We start from the raw sequence: 25,456 nt of genomic DNA on the forward strand, positions 1-25,456 counted from the left end.
CTTAAATAAAGTGAAAAGGGGTTTGTTCTCTGCCCACTTCAGATGTTAGCATTGTTAGACGTGCTACAAAAAGGTAGCACATCATTGTACCTTAATGGACGGAAATGTGCATGTGAGAGTACCAATACATACAGTGCATTTGATAAGTATTCAGACCCCTTGATTTTCTTCCACATTTTGTAACGTTTTTTTGTTTTTGTTGAAAAAATAAATAAATAAAGGAAATATCACTTTTACATAAGTATTCAGACCCTTTGCTATGAGACTCGAAATTGGAGCTCAGGTGCATCCTGTTTCCATTGATCATCCTTGAGCTGTTTCTTCAACTTGATTGGAGTCCACCGGTGGTAAAGTCCATTGATTGGACATGATTTAGAAATGCACACACCTGTCTATACAAGGTCCCACAGTTGACAGCGCATGTCAGAACAACAACCTCTTGCTGATCAACAACTGTTTTGTGTGTTGCCTAACCAATGGCTGTGCTGTGTAGGGCTATGGTGGCAGTTCAGGAGGAGAGCCAAAGTTTTCTTCAGATTTTTTTTTTTGTTGGGGGGGGGTTAGGCTTAGTCCAAAAAATTGCATGCAGACTAGCTTATGTTCTGTTCAGTGTGAGAAGGGGAGAGCGCGAACATGAGGAGGACTGTAGGTCAACTTTTATAGCTTGCTACTACTATAATAGATTTTTTATTCAAAAACAATGTTTCTTGCCCATTGTGTATCTATTAGTTATTACATTTTAGTCATTTTAGCAGACACTCTTATCCAGAGCGACTTACAGTAGTGAATGGATACATTTCATACATTTTTGTACTGGCACCCCGTGGGAATCGAACCCACAACTCTAGCGTTGCACACACCATGTTGCCGTTACAAACACCATGCTCTACCAACTGAGCCACAACTGACCTCACAAGATTCAAGTAATTTACATTGTGGTGCTGAAACTTGAAGCAGCAGTCGCAGCACAATCAATGGGAAATGGACAGCTCATGGTGCTGAAAGTAGGTAAATGCGAGTAGGCATAATTCATTTCAACGTTCTTCATTTGAATTAAACTTTACTAACAGTAAGAAAGGCTTTGTGTTGGAGCCTACTTCTTCCTATTTAAGAACTGAGGTAGGCCCACCTGTTAGACAGAAGACGTTAGGCTATAGGTTGCAACACCATGCACTCTACCTCCATGAAGTTAAGACCACAACATTAAGGTGGAAGGCTGAGGGTATAACGCAGATGTCTAGCAACCCAAAGGTTGAGTGTTCCAATCTCATCACGGACAACTTTTCGCTAATTACCAACTTTTCAACTACTTACTACTTCATGGCTACTTTGCAACTACTGTACTTAGCGTTTTAGCTAACCCTTCCCCCTAATCCTAAACTTAACACTTTAACAATAACTCTTAACCTAAATCCTAACCCTTAGTCTAGCTAACGTCAGCCACCTAGCTAACGTTAGCCACCTAGCTAATGTTAGCCACAACTATTTAAAATTTGTAAGATTTCATAGGTATTGGAAATTCATAGCATATTGCACAAATTGTAATTCGTAGCATATTCGAAAATGGATGAGGGACATCCACAAATGTAATAAATATCATACAAAACGTAACATATTATACTAAATGGAGTGTCTCTGATTTACATACAAAATAATATGAAAAGCTATGAAGTCAGGTTGCAGCAGCGTGCAGTCAAAAGAGAAAACGAATGAGTGTTCAAAGCTGTCGTTAAGGCAAAGGGTGGCTACTTTGAAGAATCTAACATATCAAATATATCTTAATTCCTTTAAAACTTTTTTTGGTTACTTCGTGATTCCATATAGCTACAGACCTTCATTAAGACCTGAGGTTAGCTCTACAGACCTGCATTGACCTACGAGGTTAGCTCTATGGACCTTCATGAAGACCTGAGGTTAGCTCTATAGACCTTCATTAGGACCTGAGGTTAGCTCTATAGACCTGAGGTTAGCTCTACAGACCTTCATTAAGACCTGAGGTTAGCTCTATAGACCTTCATTAAGACCTGAGGTTAGCTCTATAGACGTTCATTAGGACCTGAGGTTACCTCTATAGACCTTCATTGACCTACGAGGTTAGCTCTACAGACCTTCATTAAGACCTGAGGTTAGCTCTATAGACCTTCATTAGGACCTGAGGTTAGCTCTATAGACCTTCATTAAGACCTGAGGTTAGCTCTATAGACCTTCATTAAGACCTGAGGTTAGCTCTATGCTCTATAGACCTTCATTGAGACCTGAGGTTAGCTCTATAGACCTTCATTAAGACCTGAGGTTAGCTCTATAGACCTTCATTAAGACCTGAGGTTAGCTCTATAGACCTTCAAAACACCTGAGGTTAGCTCTACAGACCTTCATTAAGACCTGAGGTTAGCTCTATAGACCTTCATTAAGACCTAAGGTTAGCTCTATAGACCTTCATTAAGACCTGAGGTTAGCTCTATAGACCTTCATTAGGACCTGAGGTTAGCTCTACAGACCTTCATTAAGACCTGAGGTTGGCTCTATAGACCTTCATTAGGACCTGAGGTTAGCTCTATAGACCTTCATTAAGACCTGAGGTTAGCTCTACGCTCTATAGACCTTCATTAATAAGACCTGAGTTTAGCTCTATAGACCTCCATTAGGACCTGAGGTTAGCTCTACAGACCTTCATTAAGACCTGAGGTTAGCTCTATGGACCTGAGGTTAGCTCTATAGACTTTCATTAATAAGACCTGAGGTTAGCTCTACAGACCTTCATTAAGACCTGAGGTTGGCTCTATAGACCTTCATTAGGACCTGAGGTTAGCTCTATAGACCTTCATTAAGACCTGAGGTTAGCTCTATAGACCTTCATTAGGACCTGAGGTTAGCTCTATAGACCTTCATTAAGACCTGAGGTTAGCTCTATAGACCTTCATTAAGACCTGAGGTTAGCTCTATAGACCTGAGGTTACCTCTATAGACCTTCATTGACCTACGAGGTTAGCTCTACAGACCTTCATTAGGACCTGAGGTTAGCTCTATAGACTTTCATTAATAAGACCTGAGGTTAGCTCTACAGACCTTCATTAAGACCTGAGGTTGGCTCTATAGACCTTCATTAGGACCTGAGGTTAGCTCTATAGACCTTCATTAAGTCCTGAGGTTAGCTCTACGCTCTATAGACCTTCATTAATAAGACCTGAGGTTAGCTCTATAGACCTTCATTAAGACCTAAGGTTAGCTCTATAGACCTTCATTAAGACCTGAGGTTAGCTCTATAGACCTGAGGTTAGCTCTATAGACCTTCATTAGGACCTGAGGTTAGCTCTATAGACTTTCATTAATAAGACCTGAGGTTAGCTCTACAGACCTTCATTAAGACCTGAGGTTGGCTCTATAGACCTTCATTAGGACCTGAGGTTAGCTCTATAGACCTTCATTAAGACCTGAGGTTAGCTCTATAGACCTTCTATAACACCTGAGGTTAGCTCTACAGACCTTCATTAAGACCTGAGGTTAGCTCTATAGACCTTCATTAAGACCTGAGGTTAGCTCTATAGACCTTCATTAAGACCTAAGGTTAGCTCTATAGACCTTCATTAAGACCTGAGGTTACCTCTATAGACCTTCATTGACCTACGAGGTTAGCTCTACAGACCTTCATTAAGACTTGAGGTTAGCTCTATAGACCTTCATTAGGACCTGAGGTTAGCTCTATAGACCTTCATTAAGACCTGAGGTTAGCTCTATAGACCTTCTATAACACCTGAGGTTAGCTCTACAGACCTTCATTAAGACCTGAGGTTAGCTCTATAGACCTTCATTAAGACCTGAGGTTAGCTCTATGCTCTATAGACCTTCATTGAGACCTGAGGTTAGCTCTATAGACCTTCATTAAGACCTGAGGTTAGCTCTATAGACCTTCTATAACACCTGAGGTTAGCTCTACAGACCTTCATTAAGACCTGAGGTTAGCTCTATAGACCTTCATTAAGACCTGAGGTTAGCTCTATAGACCTTCATTAAGACCTAAGGTTAGCTCTATAGACCTTCATTAAGACCTGAGGTTAGCTCTATAGACCTTCATTAGGACCTGAGGTTAGCTCTACAGACCTTCATTAAGACCTGAGGTTAGCTCTATAGACCTTCATTAGGACCTGAGGTTAGCTCTACAGACCTTCATTAGGACCTGAGGTTAGCTCTATAGACTTTCATTAATAAGACCTGAGGTTAGCTCTACAGACCTTCATTAAGACCTGAGGTTGGCTCTATAGACCTTCATTAGGACCTGAGGTTAGCTCTATAGACTTTCATTAATAAGACCTGAGGTTAGCTCTACAGACCTTCATTAAGACCTGAGGTTAGCTCTATTGACCTTCATTAGGACCTGAGGTTAGCTCTATAGACCTTCATTAAGACCTGAGGTTAGCTCTATAGACCTTCTATAACACCTGAGGTTAGCTCTACAGACCTTCATTAAGACCTGAGGTTAGCTCTATAGACCTTCATTAAGACCTAAGGTTAGCTCAATAGACCTTCATTAAGACCTGAGGTTAGCTCTATAGACTTTCATTAATAAGACCTGAGGTTAGCTCTATAGACCTTCATTAAGACCTGAGGTTAGCTCTACGCTCTATAGACCTTCATTAATAAGACCTGAGTTTAGCTCTATAGACCTTCATTAAGACCTGATGTTAGCTCTATAGACCTTCATTAAGACCTGAGGTTAGCTCTATAGACCTTCATTAGGACCTGAGGTTAGCACTATAGACCTTCATTAAGACCTGAGGTTACCTCTATAGACCTTCATTAAGACCTGAGGTTAGCTCTACAGACCTTCATTGACCTACGAGGTTGGCTCTATAGACCTTCATTAAGACCTGAGGTTAGCTCTATAGACCTTCATTAAGACCTGAGGTTAGCTATATAGACCTGAAGTTAGCTCTATAGACCTTCATTAAGACCTGAGGTTAGCTCTATAGACCTGAGGTTAGCTCTATAGACCTTCATTAAGACCTGAGGTTAGCTCTACGCTCTATAGACCTTCATTAATAAGACCTGAGTTTAGCTCTATAGACCTTCATTAAGACCTGATGTTAGCTCTATAGACCTTCATTAAGACCTGAGGTTAGCTCTATAGACCTTCCTTAGGACCTGAGGTTACCTCTATAGACCTTCATTAAGACCTGAGGTTAGCTCTACAGACCTTCATTGACCTACGAGGTTGGCTCTATAGACCTTCATTAAGACCTGAGGTTAGCTCTATAGACCTTCATTAAGACCTGAGGTTAGCTATATAGACCTGAAGTTAGCTCTATAGACCTTCATTAAGACCTGAGGTTAGCTCTATAGACCTGAGGTTAGCTCTATAGACCTTCATTAAGACCTGAGGTTAGCTCTATAGACCTTCATTGACCTACGAGGTTAGCTCTATAGACCTTCATTGACCTACGAGGTTAGCTCTATAGACCTTCATTAATAAGACCTGAGGTTAGCTCTATAGATCTTCATTAAGACCTGAGGTTAGCTCTACAGACCTTCATTAATAAGACCTGAGTTTAGCTCTATAGACCTTCATTAAGACCTGAGGTTAGCTCTATAGACCTTCATTAAGACCTGAGGTTAGCTCTATAGACCTTCATTAAGACCTGAGGTTAGCTCTATAGACCTTCATTAAGACCTGAGGTTAGCTCTATAGACCTTCATTAAGACCTGAGGTTAGCTCTACAGACCTTCATTAGGACCTGAGGTTACCTCTAGAAATTACCTGGGTTTTTTTCTCTCCCTGAAGTCAGCAGTTAAATTGGTCATTTTAGATTAATATAGTCGATGCTGCGAGCATCAAGATGAATAGACTCAGTTGAATGTGTGAATAGCACAGCAATTAGACCATATTGATTGGACCAGACTTAAGGTAAAATTCACATGCTTTTTTTGTCTTCTTGAACCACAATGAATCATAGACATTGTGCTAGAGACTCTAGCTACACTACATGACCAAAAGTATGTGGACACCTGCTGGCCAAACATCTCATTCGAAAAATCATGAGCATTAATATGGAGTTGCCTTTGCAGCTGTAACAGCCTCCACTCTTCTGGGAAGTCATTAATATGGAGTTGGTCCCCCCTTCGCTGCTATAACAGCCTCCACTAGATGTTGGAACATTGCTGCAGGGACTTCCTTCCATTCAGCAACAAGAACATTAGTGAGGTCAGGAGCTGGTGTTGGGCGATTAGGCCCTGGCTCGCAGTCGGCGTTCCAATTCATCCCAAAGGTGTTCGATGGGGTTAAGCACCAGCTGTCAGAGCAGCTCACAGATCACTGCACCTGTACATAGCCCATCTATAAATAGCCCAAACAACTACCTCTTCCCCTACTGTATTTATTCATTTATTTATTTATTTTGCTCCTTTGCACCCCAGTATTTCTACTTTGCACACTCATCTACTGTCAAATCTACCATTCTTATCTCACCTCATTTGCTCACATTGTATATAGACTTATTTTTCTACTGTATTATTGACTGTATGTTTGTTTTACTCCATGTGTAACTCTGTGTTGTTGTATGTGTCGAACTGCTTTGCTTTATCTTAGCCAGGTCGCAGTTGTAAATGAGAACGTGTTCTCAACTTGCCTACCTGGTTAAATAAAGGTGAAATAAAAAAAATACAAATAAAAATCTGCCAAACCCAGATTTGTCCATCGGACTGCCAGATGGTAATGCGAGATTCAGAACTTGCTTCCACTGAGTCCAACGACGGCAAGCTTTACACCGCTCCAGCCGATGCTTTGCATTTCGCATGGTGATGTTAGGCTGGTGTATTAATCTGCTCGGCCATGGAAACCCATTTCATGAAGTTCACGAAGAACAGTTCTTGTGCTGACGTTGCTTTCAGATGCAGTTTTGAACTCAGTAGTGAGTTTTGCAACCGAGGACAGATGATTTCTACGCGCTGCGCGCTTCAGCACTCGGCGGTCCCGTTCTGTGAGCTTTTGTGTCCTACCACTTCGCGGTTGAGCTGTTGTTGCTCCTAGATGTTTGAATAACTTCCTTAAAAAAACTTTAACTAAATGTTTATATAAGACTTTGTAGTAACACTGCTAGCTTAGTTTGGGTTAACTGTTTTGAACTCCAACCACAGGTAGGACACATGGAAATGAATTTCCTTAGGAATGAATCATGCAACACAAATGTGCTTTCTATTGTGACACGGCATCTCAGTGAGATTCAAACCTATAATCTTGTGTTCTCTATCGATGGAATCCTGGATGGAAATAGCATACTATGTTTTTAGACACAAACTTCTTAATTTTAGTCTATTCAGACCGCATTTCAAAGGAAACAAGCACTCATTAAGATCAGGTATTGTCACGCCCTGACCCTAGAGAGTCCTTGGTTCTATACAGTGTAGTAGATCAGGGCATGACTAGGGGGTGATCTAGTATGTTTATTTCTATGTTGGTGCTAATATGGTTCCCAATTAGAGGCAGTTGTTTATCGTTGCCTCTGATTGGGGATCATATTTAGGTAGTTATTTCCCCACCTGTGTTTTGTCGGATATTGATTGTTAGTGTGTTTGGGCACTACGCCAGGGCCAACCATGCAGGATTGAACCCCCACCCACTTTGCCAAAGCACAGCCCCCCCACACCACTAGAGGGATATCTTCAACCACCAACTTACCATCCTGAGACAAGGCTGAGTATAGTTGTCAATCAAATAGGTGGGCGGGCAGGCAAGTTCCCGATCAGTTGTCAAAATGTGGGTTGGGACAAGCATACATAGTCAGACAAGCTGCAGAAGGACGAGCAGGCTAATATTCCCCGTCGTTTATCAGGGCAATTTTGACGACAAACTGAAAAAGCTTGAGAGGGCTTTTCTACTGTTCCCTTGTTAGATCTCTGGCTCGTTAGATTTCTGGCTAACAGTTGTTGTTGTTGTTGTTGTGAACAAACAACTGAGGGAGAGATATCCTACCTGGTCATGGCTGTTTGATCAATAGAACTTTCTAAATTTAAGAGGACCATTTTAAATGTGTGTTTTGTGGCTTTTGGCAAATGCTTTCCAATGATCTAAAGTTGTGCTGTTGTTACTGCATGTAAACACACAGTACAGTTCGAAGTGAATGATGACAGGCCAGTGTGGAAAATGGCTCATTTACATATAGGCCTACTGTAGCTCTGATTGGCTATGGTTCACTGGTCTGTGTACAGTCCGGCGCTGGACAAGACCGACACATTTCTATTCGGTTTTATTTACTGCAGTGTCTATTAATTGTCCAAAAGCACAGCTGCTATCCCACTCTATATTGCTATAGAATTTTCAGAAATGCCTTACTCTACGTCATTCCCAAACATTCTAGGAAAGTATGAAAATGTGAAAAAGACCATATCTAAGTGCTCGCTTCTCAGAAAAAAAAATTCAAATAAAGCTTTTGGGGGAAAAAATTGCATATTCTTGCTGGGGGTGTATATGAACAGATTTGAATAAGATTTAATGTTGCTAAAACGCTGTCAGTTCCACTTTAAATTGAACCATGAAGAAACCTGTTAGAAACGTTACGCTGAAGTATTGAACTGCCCACAGAAGAACGTTGTTTCCTAACGTTCTTGGAACAATTTCAAAGCATCATTTTATATAGAAACATGATGAAACCTGTAGGAAACATTATGTTGAAGTATTGAACTTCCCACAGAAGAACGTTGCTTCTTAATGTTCGCTGATCTATTTGAGAACATTCCCAAAGTCAAGCCAGTTGGAGAACATTCCTAGAACATTACCAAAATTGAAATGAAATGTTACCATGTTTGAACTTTTAAGGAAACCTTCTGTTAAAAGTAATGAAATACCAAGTAAATAATATTATTCTGTCAAGTTCCTTAAATGTGCTGAGAGTGCTCCAAAGCCAATAAACTATCCTGCGCCATTTCCAGAAAGTTGTGGCAAGGTTGTATGCAAAATAACCATAGGACAATCACACTCTCACCAAGATCTAATAAACATATGGTTCTCAGAACATTATGTGCTAGCTGAGTAGCTACTGAAATAACCTCATGACATGACTGTCCAGGATCATTCCACTTCAAAAAGCAGGAAAATATGATTTTTAACACCCACCATCTCAGATTGTTCTGAAATCATTTCTGTAATTAATTACAGATACGATTAGCTGTCAGGTGCATCGTAGAAAGTGGACCAAGGCGCAGCAGGTATCGTGCTCATCTTCTTTTATTTATAAAAGTGAACACTTAAACAAAATAAATCGACATCAACCAACAGTTCCGTAAAGACACAAGGACTATACGAAAAACAACTACCCACAAAACCCATGAAGAAACACCCCTACTAAATAGGACCTTCAATTAGAGGCAACGAGGAACAGCTGCCTCCAATTGAAGGTCAACCCAAGAAACATAGAAATACACACACTAGAATAAACATAGAAATATACTAACATAGAACATAAACCAAAAACCCCGATAAACACATAAAACAAACACGCCCTGACCAAACTACAAAATCAAATAACCCCCTTTACTGGTCAGGACGTGACATTAGCATTCCTGCAACATTATTTTGTTGAAAATAATTTTATCTCAGAGAACTTAAGCTAATTAATTGCACCCAAAATGTGCCATTTTTAATTGATAGGATTCAGATAATATTCAATAAATATAGTATCCAAAATCCAATTTGGACCAAACTTTTTCCTACCAATGAGTAAGACATGAGGAATCAGTTCTCTATATTTGACAAGTACTATGTAGCTGTGGCTTGGAGTATTTCTTCTCCATACTATGTAATTTATTCCCTGTGAATTTGGTGATATTTTTTATCTCCCCTATTAAGATAAATTATTTACCATAAAGTAGTGTGAAAGTACCCTATTCTGACCACTAGATGCCGCTGTTCCTGCTATACCGCCACACGATTTTATCCATTTTGCTGGACTTGTGTTTATTGAATAGATCACAACATTTATTTTTGCAACATTGTGTAGAAAAACAATAGATTTGACTCATTACGAAGATAAATTGTGTTAAATCCTCACAATTCAAGCCAGTCCTCCGTGAAAAGCAATGATCAGATGTGGTCATCCATTAACACAAAGATGAATGGACTCCTGTATTGAGCCAAACCTTTTCATTTACTCGGCTTTCCTTCCCCACTCTGTCTTCTTCATTCAGACTGTCTTTTCAATAGCTTGCTGTCCTCCAACCAGATACAGATACACTAATGTAACCCTGGGCTTATCAGTCTGTCTGTAGGACCATCTAGCATCACTATGGTGATGCTTTGCTGTTACATTTGAGATGTAAAACACATTTCTAGAAAGGGATACAATAAAGACATTATTAATATTATTAGGGGAGAGAGAGAGAGAGAGAGAGAGAGAGAGAGAGAGAGAGAGAGAGAGAGAGAGAGAGAGAGAGAGAGAGAGAGAGAGAGAGAGAGAGAGAGAGAGAGAGAGAGAGAGAGAGAGAGAGAGAGAGAGAGAGAGAGAGAGAGGGAGGTGGAGAAAGAGAGGGGTGGGGAGAGAGAAAGAGAGAGTGATTGTGAAAGAAAAATAGAGAGAGGAAGAGAGACTAGAGAGAGGAAGAGAGAGTGATTGTGAAAGAAAAATAGAGAGAGGAAGAGAGACTAGAGAGAGAGGAAGAGAGACTAGAGAGAGAGGAAGAGAGACTAGAGAGAGGAAGAGAGACTAGAGAGAGAGGAAGAGAGACTAGAGAGAGGAAGAGAGACTAGAGAGAGAGGAAGAGAGACAAGAGAGAGAGGAAGAGAGACTAGAGGGAGGAAGAGAGAGGTCACAGTCCCGTGTAATTCCAGATGGGTAGTCACACCACATTAACCTGCTCTGTGTGTAATTCCAGATGGGTAGTCACACCACATTAACCTGCTCTGTGTGTAATTCCAGATGGGTAGTCACACCACATTAGCCTGCTCTGTGTGTAATTCCAGATGTGTAGTCACACCACATTAACCTGCTCTGTGTGTAATTCCAGATGGGTAGTCACACCACATTAACCTGCTCTGTGTGTAATTCCAGATGGGTAGTCACACCACATTAACCTGCTCTGGGTGTAATTCCAGATGGGTAGTCACACCACATTAACCAGCTCTGTGTGTAATTCCAGATGGGTAGTCACACCACATTAGCCTGCTCTGTGTGTAATTCCAGATGGGTAGTCACACCACATTAACCTGCTCTGTGTGTAATTCCAGATGGGTAGTCACACCACATTAACCTGCTCTGTGTGTAATTCCAGATGGGTAGTCACACCACATTAACCTGCTCTGTGTGTAATTCCAGATGGGTAGTCACACCACATTAACCTGCTCTGTGTGTAATTCCAGATGGCTACCCGAGAGATGAGATGATTTACAAGTGGAGGAAGAACTCCGTGGAGACGTCGGACCAGAGGTCCTGGAGACTCTATCAGTTTGACTTCATGGGACTACGCAACACCTCACACATAGTCAAGACAACAGCAGGTAAAGTTGTTTACCGTTAGTGTTGTATTTTGTTAATAATGTATTTTAATGAATGATTATGTGAGTGTTCTGAGACATGAATAAAGATGTTAACTGATACCCTATCTCCTGCTGGTCACTATCTCTCTATCCCTCTAAATGGACATCTCTTGCAGAGTTTACTCTTAGCAACTGGTAAAAGTAAGTGGCCCAGCCAGAGCCCGGACTTGAACCCGATTAAACATCTCTGGAGAGACCTGAAAATAGCTGTGCAGCGACGCTCTCCAATCCAACCTGACAGAGCTTGAGAGGATCTGCAGAGAAGAATGGGAGAAACTCCCCAAATAAAGGGATTGTTGTCCTCCCCATTCGCTAGCAACTTCTCCAACACCCGATTTAATCCATTTACCTTTCTCCGCATTGAGGAACAATCTCCTTTTTGACTCCAAAATTCCATTGAATTTTTATAGACTCTTCAGTGGACAGAGACTGCAAGAAACCCTTAAATTATTGTGAAGATTCACGACTTTTCACGAGCTCTGGTCCTTGTATAATTATGCAACTCCATGCTTGTTGTTGTGATAAACCACAGTTTATTTTGTGCTTTCAAGACAACTGGGAACTCAATAAATGTAAAAAAAAAAAACCAAAAAACTAGGTCAAATCGTGACGTCAGTGATTTACATTTGACATTTTAGTCATTTAAGCAGACGCTCTTATCCAGAGTGACTTACAGTAGTGAATGCATACATTTCATACATTTTTTCTCCGTACTGATCCCCCGTGGAACCAGGTTGGAAAGTCTGAGCTTTAGAAAGATGCCAGAGTTTCCGACTTTAAATTCAGATTTGGATGACCATTCAAAAATGATTTTTCCAGTCAGAGTGTGTTTGTTTCCCCGAGTTCTTAGTTTTCTTGAACGCACTGAAATTTGAAGTCAGAGATTTCAGAGTTTCCAGTTGTTTTGAACACAGCATGTCTACTTTATTCGCCAGATACTCGCCAAGCCACACATTCTGGATACACCAAGCACAGAGAGTGACTGATCAAACCGTCAATGGAAAGGCAAAAGCGAAATGCTCAGTGAGAGAGAGAGATAAAAACATACAAAACCCTCCTCCTGAGTGAAATTGCAAAAGCCTGACCCTCCATTTTTGTCTGGTTAATAATTGCGTAAATTTAGTTCGTTTCCTAACAGCAATTTTCCTAACAGCAATTGTTTTCCCCTCCAACTCAGGCCACTCCCGTAAATTGTTCTTTGCTAAGAAGCATTTTTTTTTAACCATTTTAATATAAAACAATAAAGTGACTTATTGTTACACGGAAATGATTTGATATTGAGATAAAATCGGCTGCATTGGACGTTTAAATAGATTTGTTGGTTCTACTATTGTCATGGTTTCAGTCCATGTTGGTTCTACTATTGTCATGGTTTCAGTCCATGTTGGTTCTACTATTGTCATGGTTTCAGTCCATGTTGGTTCTACTATTGTCATGGTTTCAGTCCATGTTGGTTCTACTATTGTCATGGTTTCAGTCCATGTTGGTTGTACTACTGTCATGGTTTCAGTCTATGTTGGTTCTACTACTGTCATGGTTTCAGTCCATGTTGGTTCTACTATTGTCATGGTTTCAGTCCATGTTGGTTCTACTACTGTCATGGTTTCAGTCCATGTTGGTTCTACTGTTGTCATGGTTTCAGTCCATGTTGGTTCTACTATTGTCATGGTTTCAGTCCATGTTGGTTGTACTATTGTCATGGTTTCAGTCCATGTTGGTTCTACTATTGTCATGGTTTCAGTCCATGTTGGTTCTACTATTGTCATGGTTTCAGTCCATGTTGGTTCTACTACTGTCATGGTTTCAGTCTATGTTGGTTCTACTATTGTCATGGTTTCAGCCTATGTTGGTTCTACTATTGTCATGGTTTCAGTCTATGTTGGTTGTACTATTGTCATGGTTTCAGTCCATGTTGGTTCTACTATTGTCATGGTTTCAGTCCATGTTGGTTCTACTATTGTCATGGTTTCAGTCCATGTTGGTTTCACTCCTGTGGACTTTTCTAGTCCATGCTGGTTCTCTCACTGTACAGGTAAAGGGTCCAAGCCATGCAGTCCATGTTGTCGTCTCCTCTCCCCAGGTGATAGGGTCCAAACCATTCAGTCCATGTTGTCGTCTCCTCTCTCCAGGTGATAGGGTCCAAGCCATTCAGTCCATGTTGTCCTCCTCTCCTCTTCCCAGGTGATAGGGTCCAAGCCATGCAGTCCATGTTGTCGTCTCCTCTCCCCAGGTGATAGGGTATAAGCCATTCAGTCCATGTTGTCGTCTCCTCTCCCCAGGTGATAGGGTCCAAGCCATTCAGTCCATGTTGTCGTCTCCTCTCCCCAGGTGATAGGGTACAAGCCATTCAGTCCATGTTGTCGTCTCCTCTCCCCAGGTGATAGGGTCCAAGCCATTCAGTCCATGTTGTTGTCCTCCTCTCCTCTTCCCAGGTGATAGGGTCCAAGCCATGCAGTCCATGTTGTCGTCTCCTCTCCCCAGGTGATAGGGTATAAGCCATTCAGTCCATGTTGTCGTCTCCTCTCTCCAGGTGATAGGGTTCAAGCCATTCAGTCCATGTTGTCCTCCTCTCTCCAGATGATAGGGTTCAAGCCATTCAGTCCATGTTGTCGTCTCCTCTCCCCAGGTGATAGGGTCCAAGCCATTCAGTCCATGTTGTCGTCTCCTCTCCCCAGGTGATAGGGTCCAAGCCATTCAGTCCATGTTGTCGTCTCCTCTCCCCAGATGGTAGGGTCCAAGCCATTCAGTCCATTTTGTCGTCTCCTCTCTCCAGGTGATAGGGTCCAAGCCATTCAGTCCATGTTGTCGTCTCCTCTGTCGAGGTGATAGGGTCCAAGCCATTCAGTCCATGTTGTCATCTTCTCTCCCAAGGTAATAGGGTCCAAGCCATGCAGTCCATGTTTTTACTCCTCTCTCCAGGTGATAGGGTCCAAGCCATTCAGTCCATGTTGTCCTCCTCTCCTCTCCTCTCCCCAGGTGATTACATAGTGATGACCGTGTTCTTTGACCTGAGCAGAAGGATGGGTTACTTCACCATCCAGACCTACATACCCTGTATCCTCACTGTGGTGCTCTCCTGGGTCTCCTTCTGGATCAAGAAAGACGCCACACCTGCCAGAACAGCTCTAGGTAGGCTAAGCTCACCCGAAGCAGTTTACCCTACTTTTACTAGGTTATACTTCTAGATCCTTAGCCTGGGTACCAGTCTGTTTATGCCACTCCTTGTCATGCCAAACATTTGAGGAGCGGCATTATGATGCCTGCAGGCTTTACTGAAGTAGTGTTGCCCTTAGAAATAACTAGTACATGTACAACTGTGAAATACTTAAGGATTTACAGTATCTCACAAAAGTGAGTACATCCCTCACATTTCTTGTAAATATTTGAGTATATCTTTTCATGTGACAACACTGAAGAAATGACACTTTGCTACAATGTAAAGTAGTGAGTGTACAGCTTATAGAACAGTGTACATTTGCTGGCAAAATAACACAACACACACAGCCATTAATGTCTAACCGCTGGCAACAAAAGTGAGTACACCCTTAAGTGAAAATGTCCAAATTGGGCCCAAAGTGTCAATATTTTGTGTGGCCACCGTCATTTTCCAGCACTGCCTTAACCCTCTTGGGCATGGAGTTCACCAGAGCTTCACAGGTTGCCACTGGAGTCCTCTTCCACTCCTCCATGACGACATCACGGATCGTGATGCATCGTGGATGTTAGAGACTTTGCACTCCTCCACCTTCCGTTTTGAGGACGCCCCATAGATGCTCAATAGGGTTTAGGTCTGGAGACATGCTTGGGCCAGTCCATCACCTTTACCCTCAAGCTTCTTTAGCAAGGCAGTGGTCGTCTTGGAGGTGCGTTTGGGGTCGTTTATCATGTTGGAATACTGCCCTGCGGCCCAGTCTCCGAAGGGAGGGGATCATGCTCTGCTTCAGTATGTCACAGTACATGTTGGCATTCATGGTTCATTGGTCCCGTGTAGCTCAGTTGGTAGAGCATGGTGTTTGCAATGCCAGGGTTGTGGGTTCCATTCCCACGGGGGGACCAGTACGGAGAAGAAAAAAAAATGTATGAAATGTATGCATTCACTACTCTAAGTCGCTCCGGATAAGAGCGTCTGCTAAAATGACTAAAAATGTAATGGTTCCCTCAATGAACTGTAGCTCCCCAGTGCCGGCAGCACTCATGCAGCCCCAGACCATGACACTCCCTCCACCATGCTTGACCGTAGGCAAGACACACTTGTCTTTGTACTCCTCACCTGGTTGCCGCCACACACGCTTGACACCATCTGAACCAAATAAGTTTATCTTGGTCTCATCAGACCACAGGACATGGTTCCAGTAATCCATGTCTTTAGTCTGCTTGTCTTCAGCAAACTATTTGCGGGCTTTCTTGTTCATCATCTTTAGAAGAGGCTTCCTTCTGGGACGACAGCCATGCAGACCAATTTGATGCAGTGTGCGGCGTATGGTCTGAGCACTGACAGGCTGACCCCTCCACACACCCCTTCAACCTCTGGAGCAATGCTGGCAGCACTCATACGTCTATTTCCCAAAGACAACCTCTGGATATGACGCTGAGCACGTGCACTCAACTTCTTTGGGTCGACCATGGCGAGGCCTGTTCTGAGTGGAACCTGTCCTGTTAAACCTCTGTATGGTCTTGGCCACCATGCTGCAGCTCAGTTTCAGGGTCTTGGCAATCTTCTTAACCTCTATGGGCTATGGGGGACGCAAGCGTCCCACCCCTGGTACACCCAATCAACAACAGGTGAAATATCAAGACCGCCAAATTTGAAAACAATTAAATGTCATAATTCAAATTTCTCAAACATACAACTATCTTACACCCTTTGAAAGATAAACATCTCCTTAATCTAACCACGTTGTCCGATTTCAAAAAGGCTTTACGGCAAAAGCATAAAGTTAGATTATGTTAGGAGAGTACATTGACAATAGCTGTGTGTAATGTTTTGTCAATTCAAAGACAGGCGTCACCAAAAGCAGAAAACCAGCTAAAATGATGCACTAACCTTTGACAATCTCCATCAGATGACACTCCTAGGACATTATGTTAGACAATGCATGCATTTTTTGTTCTATCAAGTTCATATTTATATCCAAAAACAGCGTTTTACTATGGCGTTGATGTTGAGGAAATCGTTTCCCTCCAATAACCGCCAGTCAAGCAGCACAACAAATTAAATAATTACTATTCGAAAACATTGGTACAAAGAAGTACAGAGAAACCACATGAGGAGGCCCTGCTAGCATTATAATCTATACAGCTGTCAGATGTGGGCGTTAACAAGCAACAACGGATATGGAGAGATAATGGTAAAGACCGGTCAAGGGAAGCTATTTTCATATAGAGGAAGGGGACTCTATACGTTATGCAAAGACAGAGTCATATAAAAAAAGGACTTTGTAATATGAGAATTTAGTCTTTTCCATGGAGGGGCTTGGCCCTGTTGCGTGTGTAATAGGGTCCTTCCATGGAAGGGCTCGGCTCTGTTGCGTGTGGAATAGGGTCCTTCCATGGAGGGGCTCAGCTCTGTTGCGTGTGGAATAGGGTCCTTCCATGGAAGGGCTCAGCTCTGTTGTGTGTGGAATAGGGTCCTTCCATGGAGGGGCTGGTCTCTGTTGCGTGTGGAATAGGGTCCTTCCATGGAAGGGCTGGTCTCTGTTGCGTGTGGAATAGGGTCCTTCCATGGAAGGGCTCGGCTTTGCTACTCTGTATTAAAGTCTATATTGAATTGAAAAGTTCTTGTAAGAGTGTTATCTTCTTAAGACAATTTTCCACGACAATACTTGAGTATATCAAAAGCTGTTTACGCTTTGATTGTTACATTTAGTAAGGAACTTTGACACCACCCTACATGAAAATATTGGTAGGGCAAACTCAATCAACAAAGCTCCTATGCATCAAAACCAGCACAGTATGTAAGGCTTGAGCGTTGTGGGAGAGGAATCGGACGCAGGAAGCAGCGATATCGTTTAATGGCGTTTAATGAGCCCAACGGCGAAAACACAAGCCAACCCAAATAGCAAATAGAGCGCACACAAAACAAAGTGCCCCAAACACAGGGGGACAAACACAGTCGGCGCAAAAACACGCACTAGCGCAAAATACCAAATCCAATCAAATCAAATGTATTTATATAGCCCTTCTTACATCAGCTGATATCTCAAAGTGCTGTACAGAAACCCAGCCTAAAACCCCAAACAGCAAGCAATGCAGGTGTAGAAGCACGGTGGCTAGAAAAAACTCCCTAGAAAGGCCAAAAACCTAGGAAGAAACCTAGAGAGGAACCAGGCTATGAGGGGTGGCCAGTCCTCTTCTGGCTGTGCCGGGTGGAGATTATAACAGCACATGGCCAAGATGTTCAAATGTTCATAAATGACCAGCATGGTCAAATAATAATAATCATAGTAGTTGTCGAGGGTGCAACAAGTCAGTAACACAAGAGTAAGTGTCAGTTGGCTTTTTCATAGCCGATCTTTGAGAGTATCTCTACCGCTCCTGCTGTCTCTAGAGAGTTGAAAACAGCAGGTCTGGGACAGGTAGCACGTCCGGTACCAACAGCGTGTACACAAGCAATACAATCAGAGAAACAATCACGCATACAGAGCAAGCGGGCCTACTGGCTAACATAGCCCAGCTAATCAGCCCAACACAAAACAGGTGCAAACAATAAACAGAAATGGGGGAAACAAAAGGGAATCAGTGGCAGCTAGTAGGCCGGTGACGACAACCGCCGAGCGCCACCCGAACAGGAGGGGGAGCCACCTCCGATGGGAGTCGTGACACAGTACTGGCTATACATTGAATGCAATAATAGCCCATCAAGTCTTGAGCCACACATACAAACATTATAACATTTGGGTTATGATCAGTTTATGGCTACTTCACATATCTTAAACTCATACATTTACATTTTAGTCATTTAGCAGACACTTATCCAGAGCGACTTACAGTAGTGAATGCATACATTTCATGCATTTTATTTATTATTATTATTTTTTTGTACTGAATCAAACCCACAACCCTGGCGTTGCACACACCATGCTCTACCAACTGAGCCACAGGGAAGCCTATACATATATATAGTGGCGCAGCAGTCTAAGGCACTGCATCTCAGTGCTTGAGACGTCACTACAGACACCCTGGTTTCGAATCCAGTGTGTATCACAACCCGGCCGTGATTGGGAGTCCCATAGGGTGGCGCGTGATTGGCCCAGTGTTATCCGGGTTAGGCCGTCATTTGTAAATAAGAATTAGTTCTTAACTGACATGCCTCGTTAAAGATGACATTTTTAAATAAATACATTTACAGAGTAGACTAGCTACTGTAGGTAGACTACGGTAGTCTAACATATTTTTATAAAGTAAACTAGCTAGTAATCGATCTGCAATGTTGCGACATTGAGTGTGTCTGCCTGCCTGTTACAAACGTGCTCGGGTTTACAATAAGCAAAATATATAGTGCTAATTATTCCCTGATTTCATCTTTTGCATAGTTCCAGTTCCCATCAGATATTTTTGATAACTAACTCGTCCTCTACATGTGGTTCCAAGGGTATTACAGTCTGCCATCAAACATCAACAATAACACATGTAGTCTACAGGATATTTTTAGTTATTTATTTGTTTATTACACTTTTATTTAACCAGGTAGGCAAGTTGAGAACAAGTTCTCATTTACAACTACGACCTGACCAAGAATAAAGCAAAGCAGTTCGACACATACATACAACAACAACAGAGTTACACATGGAGTAAAACAAACATACAGTCAATAATACAACATAAAAAGTCTATATACAGTGTGTGCAAATGAGGTAAGATGTGCAGGTCTTCTTCTCAGAACAATAATAGACTGACGAGTTTCAGAAGAAAGTTCTTTGTTTCTGGCCATTTTGAGCCTGTAATCGAACCCACAAATGCTGATGCTCCAGATACTCAACTAGTCTAAAGAAGGCCAGTTTTATTGCTTCTTTAATCAGAACAACAGTTTTCAGCTGTGCTAACATAATTGCAAAAGGGTTTTCTAATGATCAATCAATTTAAATTGAAAAACTTGGATTAGCTAACACAACGTGCCATTGGAACACAGAAGTGAGGGTTGCTGATAATGGGCCTCTGTACGCCTATGTAGATATTCCATTAAAAATCAGCCGTTTCCAGCTACAATAGTAATTTACAACATGAACAATGTCTACACTGTATTTCTGATCAATTTGATGTTATTTTAATGGACAAAAAAAATGTGCTTTTCTTTCAAAAACAAGGACATTTGTAAGTGACCCCAAACTTTTGAACGGTAGTGTATATCAACGATTTGGCGAGGGCACTAGAACAGTCTGCAGCATCCGGCCTCACCTTACTAGAATCTGAAGTCAAATGTCTACTGATGATCTGGTGCTTCTGTCCCCAACCAAGGAGGGCCTATAGCAGCACCTAGATCTTCTGCACAGATTCTGTCTGACCTGGGACCTGACACACCTGGGCCCTGACACACCTGGGCCCTGACAGACCTGGGACCTGACAGACCTGGGCCCTGACAGACCTGGGCCCTGACAGACCTGGGCCCTGACAGTAAATCTCAGTAAGACCAAAATAATGGTTTTCCTAAAATAATCCAGTTGCCAGGACCACAAAAACAAATTCCATCTAGACACAGTTGCCCTAGAGCACACAAAAAAATCTATAAATACCTCGTCCTAAACATCAGCCAGCACCACAGGTAACTTCCACAAAGCTGTGAACGATCTGAGAGACAAGGCAAGAAGGGCCTTCTATGCCATCAAAACAAACATAAAATTCGACATACCAATTAGGATCTGGCTAAAAATACTTGAATCAGTTATAGAACTCAATACCCTTCATGGTTGTGAGGTCTGGGGTCCACTCACCAACCAAGAATTCACAAAATGGGACAAAAGCCAAATTGAGACTGCATGCAGAATTTTGGAAATAATATCCTCAGTTTACAACGTAAAACACCAAATAATGCATGCAGAGCAGAATTAGGCCGATACCCGCTAATTATCAAAATCCAGAAAAGAGACGTTAAATTCTACAACCACCTAAAATGAAGTGATTCCCAAACCTTCCATAACAAAGCCATCATCTACAGAGAGATGAACCTGGAGAAGAGTCCCCTAAGCAAGCTGGTCCTCTGTTCACAAATACAAACAGACCCCACAGAGCCCCAGAACAGCAACACAATTAAACCCAACCAAGTCATGAGAAAACAATAAGATAATTACTTGACACATTGTAAAGAATTTACCAAAAAACAGAGCAAACTAAAATGCTATTTGGCCCTAAACAGAGAGTACACAGTGACCCAATATTAAAGAAAGCTTTGACTATATGTTCAGACTCAGTGAGCATAGCCTTGCTATTGAGAAAGGCCAACGTAGGCAGACCTGACTCTCAAGAGAAGACAGGCTATGTGCAACACCGCCCACAAAATGAGGTGGAAACTGAACTGCACTTCATAACCTCCTGACAAATGCATGACAATATTAGAGACACATATTTCCCTCAGATTACACGGACCCACAAAGAAACCCATATATATACTGCTCAAAAAAATAAAGGGAACACTTAAACAACACAATGTAACTCCAAGTCAATCACACTTCTGTGAAATCAAACTGTCCACTTAGGAAGCAACACTGATTGACAATACATTTCACATGCTGTTGTGCAAATGGAATAGACAACAGGTGGAAATTATAGGCAATTAGCAAGACACCCCCAATAAAGGAGTGGTTCTGCAGGTGGTAACCACAGACCACTTCTCAGTTCCTATGCTTCCTGGCTGATGTTTTGGTCACTTTTGAATGCTGACGGTGCTTTCACTGTAGTGGTAACATGAGACGGAGTCTACAACCCACACAAGTGGCTCAGGTAGTGCAGCTCATCCAGGATGGCACATCAATGCAAGCTGTGGCAAGAAGGTTTGCTGTGTCTGTCAGCGTAGTGTTCAGAGCATGGAGGCGCTACCAGGAGACAGGCCAGTACATCAGGAGACGTGGAGGAGGCCGTAGGAGGGCAACAACCCAGCAGCAGGACCGCTACCTCCGCCTTTGTGCAAGGAGGAGCACTGCCAGAGCCCTGCAAAATGACCTCCAGCAGGCCACAAATGTGCATGTGTCTGCTCAAACGGTCAGAAACAGACTCCATGAGGGTGGTATGAGGGCCCGACGTCCACAGGTGGGGGTTGTGCTTACAGCCCAACACCGTGCAGGATGTTTGGCATTTGCCAGAGAACACCAAGATTGGCAAATTCGCCACTGGCGCCCTGTGCTCTTCACAGATGAAAGCAGGTTCACACTGAGCACGTGACAGACATAACAGAGTCTGGAAATGCCGTGGAGAACGTTCTGCTGCCTGCAACATCCTCCAGCATGACCGGTTTGGCGGTGGGTCAGTCATGGTGTGGGGTGGCATTTCTTTGGGGGGCTGCACAGCCCTCCATGTGCTCGCCAGAGGTAGCCTGACTGCCATTAGGTACCGAGATGAGATCCTCAGACCCCTTGTGAGACCATATGCTGGTGCGGTTGGCCCTGGGTTCCTCCTAATGCAAGACAATGCTAGACCTCATGTGGCTGGAGTGTGTCAGCAGTTCCTGCAAGAGGAAGGCATTGATGCTATGGACTGGCCCACCCGTTCCCCAGACCTGAATCCAATTGAGCACATCTGGGACATCATGTCTCATTCCATCCACCAACGCCACGTTACACCACAGACTGTCCAGGAGTTGGCGGATGCTTTAGTCCAGGTCTGGGAGGAGATCCCTCAGGAGACCATCCGCCACCTCATCAGGAGCATGCCCAGGCGTTGTAGGGAGGTCATACAGGCACGTGGAGGCCACACACACTACTGAGCCTCATTTTGACTTGTTTTAAGGACATTACATCAAAGTTGGATCAGCCTGTAGTATGGTTTTCCACTTTAATTTTGAGTGTGACTCCAAATCCAGACCTCCATGGGTTGATAAATTGGATTTCCATTGATTATTTTTGTGTGATTTTGTTGTCAGCACATTCAACTATGTAAAGATAAAAGTATTTAATAAGATTATTTCATTCATTCAGATCTAGGATGTGTTATATTGGGGTGAAATACCACAGGGTGCCATCACAGCAGCAACATGTGTAACCTGATGCCACAAGAAAAGGTCAACCAGTGAAGAACAAACACCACCATAAATACAACCTATATTTATGTTTATTTATTTTCCCTTTTCTACTTTAACTATTTGCACATCGTCACAACACTGCATATATAGACATATTATGACATTTTATGTCTTTATTCTTTTGGAACTTTTGTGAGTGTAATGTTTACCGTTAATTATTATTATTTTATTGTTTATTTCACTTTTGTTTATCTATTTTACTTGCTTTGGTAAAGTAACCTATGTTTCCCATGCCAATAAAGCCATTTGAATTGAGATATATGAGAAGAGAGAGAGGAGAGAAAGAGAGAGATGAAGAGAGAAATAGAGATATGTAGAGAGAGAGAGGGAGTGAGAAAGAGAGGGAGGTATAGAGAGAGGGAAAGAGAGAGAGAGGGGAAAAGAGAGAGACGGAGAGAAAGAAAGGGCGCAAGAGGGATAAATGGGGAGCGAGAGGGAGATGGGGAGAGAGAGAGGGAGATGGGGAGAGAGAGAGGGAGATGGGGATGGGGAGAGGGAGATGGGGAGAGAGAGAGGGAGATGGGGAGAGAGAGAGAGAGATGGGGAGAGAGAGAGAGGGAGATGGGGAGAGAGAGGGAGATGGGGAGGGGAGAGAGAGAGGGAGATGGGGAGAGAGAGGGAGATGGGGAGAGAGAGAGGGAGATGGGGAGAGGGGGGGTAGATGGGGGAGATGGGGAGAGAGAGGGAGATGGGGAGAGAGAGGGAGATGGGGGATAGAGAGGGAGATGGGGAGAGAGAGGGAGATGGGGAGAGAGAGGGAGATGGGGAGCGATGGGGAGATGGGGAGGGAGATGGGGAGAGAGAGAGGGAGATGGGGAGGGAGATGGGGAGAGAGAGGGAGACGGAGAGAGAGAGAGGGATATGGGGAGGGAGAGGGAGATGGAGAGAGAGAGATGGGGAGAGAGAGAGGGAGATGGGGAGAGAGAGAGGGAGATGGGGAGAGAGAGGGAGATCACGAGAGAGAGAGAGAAAAGAGTGTGTGGGAGGTAGAGATTGTAAATTAGCAGTTTTTTATATATGAAGGAATATATGAGAACAGTCTGGGGAGGGAAGGTGTGAGAGATGGAGAGAGAGAGAGTTTTATATGCAGGAAACAGTCTAGGGAGAGAAGGTGTGAGAGATGGAGAGAGAGAGTTTTATATGCAGGAAACAGTCTGGAGAGGGAAGGTGTGAGAGATGGAGAGAGAGAGTTTTATATGCAGGAAACAGTCTAGGAAGGGAAGGTCTGGGAGATGGAGAGAGAGAGTTTTATATGCAGGAAACAGTCTAGGGAGAGAAGGTGTGAGAGATGGAGAGATAGAGTTTTAAATGCAGGAAACAGTCTGGAGAGGGAAGGTGTGGGAGATGGATAGAGAGAGTTTTATATGCAGGAAGCAGTCTAGGGAGAGAAGGTGTGAGAGATGGAGAGAGAGTTTTAAATGCAGGAAACAGTCTAGGGAGGGAAGGTGTGAGAGATGGAGAGAGAGAGTTTTATATGCAGGAAACAGTCTGGGGAGGGAAGGTGTGAGAGATGGAGAGAGAGAGTTTTATATGCAGGAAACAGTCTGGGGAGGGAAGGTGTGAGAGATGGAGAGAGAGAGTTTTATATGCAGGAAACAGTCTAGGGAGGGAAGGTGTGAGAGATGAAGAGAGTGATGGTGTCTTTTTCCCTGTCAATAACATAATGGGCTCTGTTTTTACAAACCTATCGCTGGTCGTAGTGCTATATACATCTGGGGTTGTGTCAGCAATATTTAAGCTATTTTCACAGCTGTTATTACGGCTTGGCATTGGCGCGAAAGGTGATTGATGGTCTTTGCGTTGTCATCAACTCCGATTTGTCTGTGGGCACGGAATATTCCAGGCCCTGGTCCATTGTGGATATATACTATATTAAATAGCGTAGGACTACAGTAACGACTGATAGCAATGGTAACGCATTTTTTACTCGATATGTTTTGGAGTGTTGACAATCAAAGTTGTTGTAATTGACTTCAACGAGTTATAAGCCTTTACGCATCGCTTCTCCTCTAATATAAAATACTAGCCTCCAAGGGGATTGTATTGTGTGTGTGTGTGTGTGTGTGTGTGTGTGTGTGTGTGTGTGTGTGATGCACAAAAGTCAATAAGACAGATATGTCCTAGCACTACTGTTGATATGGTGTTATAAGACTGAATCATTTCAATAGCCTGTGTTTGGAAGAGCAAGTTTTTAAGGTAACAGGACCAGAGGAGCTCTTTAGAAATGGGGGGGATGGATATAAGCTAAATGGAGTATGAATTGCAGGTGTGTACTGAGAATAATGCAAACGCCTCACCAGTAACCCCATTTAGAAACCTGTTATGGATAGGCTCCTTGGCTGAAGCATGGCCACAATAAGGAAGACAGCAGACACATTGCTATTGAACCAGTTTTTGTTAAAGTTGGGTAAGGTTTTTTTTTTTTTTTTTTTACTTCTGGATCGGTGTCCCTTCCACGAGACGGTTGAGCTAACGTAGGCTAATGCGATTAGCATGAGGTTGTAAGAAACAGGAACATTTCCCAGGACATAGACATATCTGATATGGGCAGAAAGCTTACATTCTTGTTAATCTAACTGCACTGTTCAATTTACAGTAGCTATTACAGTGAATGAATACCATGCTATTGTTTGAGGAGAGTGCACAATTTTGAACATGAAAAGTTATTAATAAACAAATTAGGCACATTTTGGCATAAATGCAATGGTTCA

General features: G+C 42.7%; 1 protein-coding gene across 1 annotated transcript in view; it reads left to right on the top strand.

The window, feature by feature from the left end:
* The window catches only part of LOC106613408 (gamma-aminobutyric acid receptor subunit gamma-3-like), a 220,028-nt gene that overhangs the window by 132,610 nt on the left and 61,962 nt on the right, over positions 1-25,456 (top strand). Inside the window, exons 4-5 of the mRNA XM_045688601.1 lie at positions 11,342-11,479; positions 14,495-14,647. Of these exons, the coding sequence (XP_045544557.1) occupies positions 11,342-11,479; positions 14,495-14,647 (291 nt within the window). The remainder of the gene's footprint in view (positions 1-11,341; positions 11,480-14,494; positions 14,648-25,456) is intronic.

This window comes from Salmo salar, chromosome ssa10, assembly GCF_905237065.1.
Source record: "Salmo salar chromosome ssa10, Ssal_v3.1, whole genome shotgun sequence".
In the NCBI taxonomy this organism is placed as follows: domain Eukaryota; kingdom Metazoa; phylum Chordata; class Actinopteri; order Salmoniformes; family Salmonidae; genus Salmo; species Salmo salar.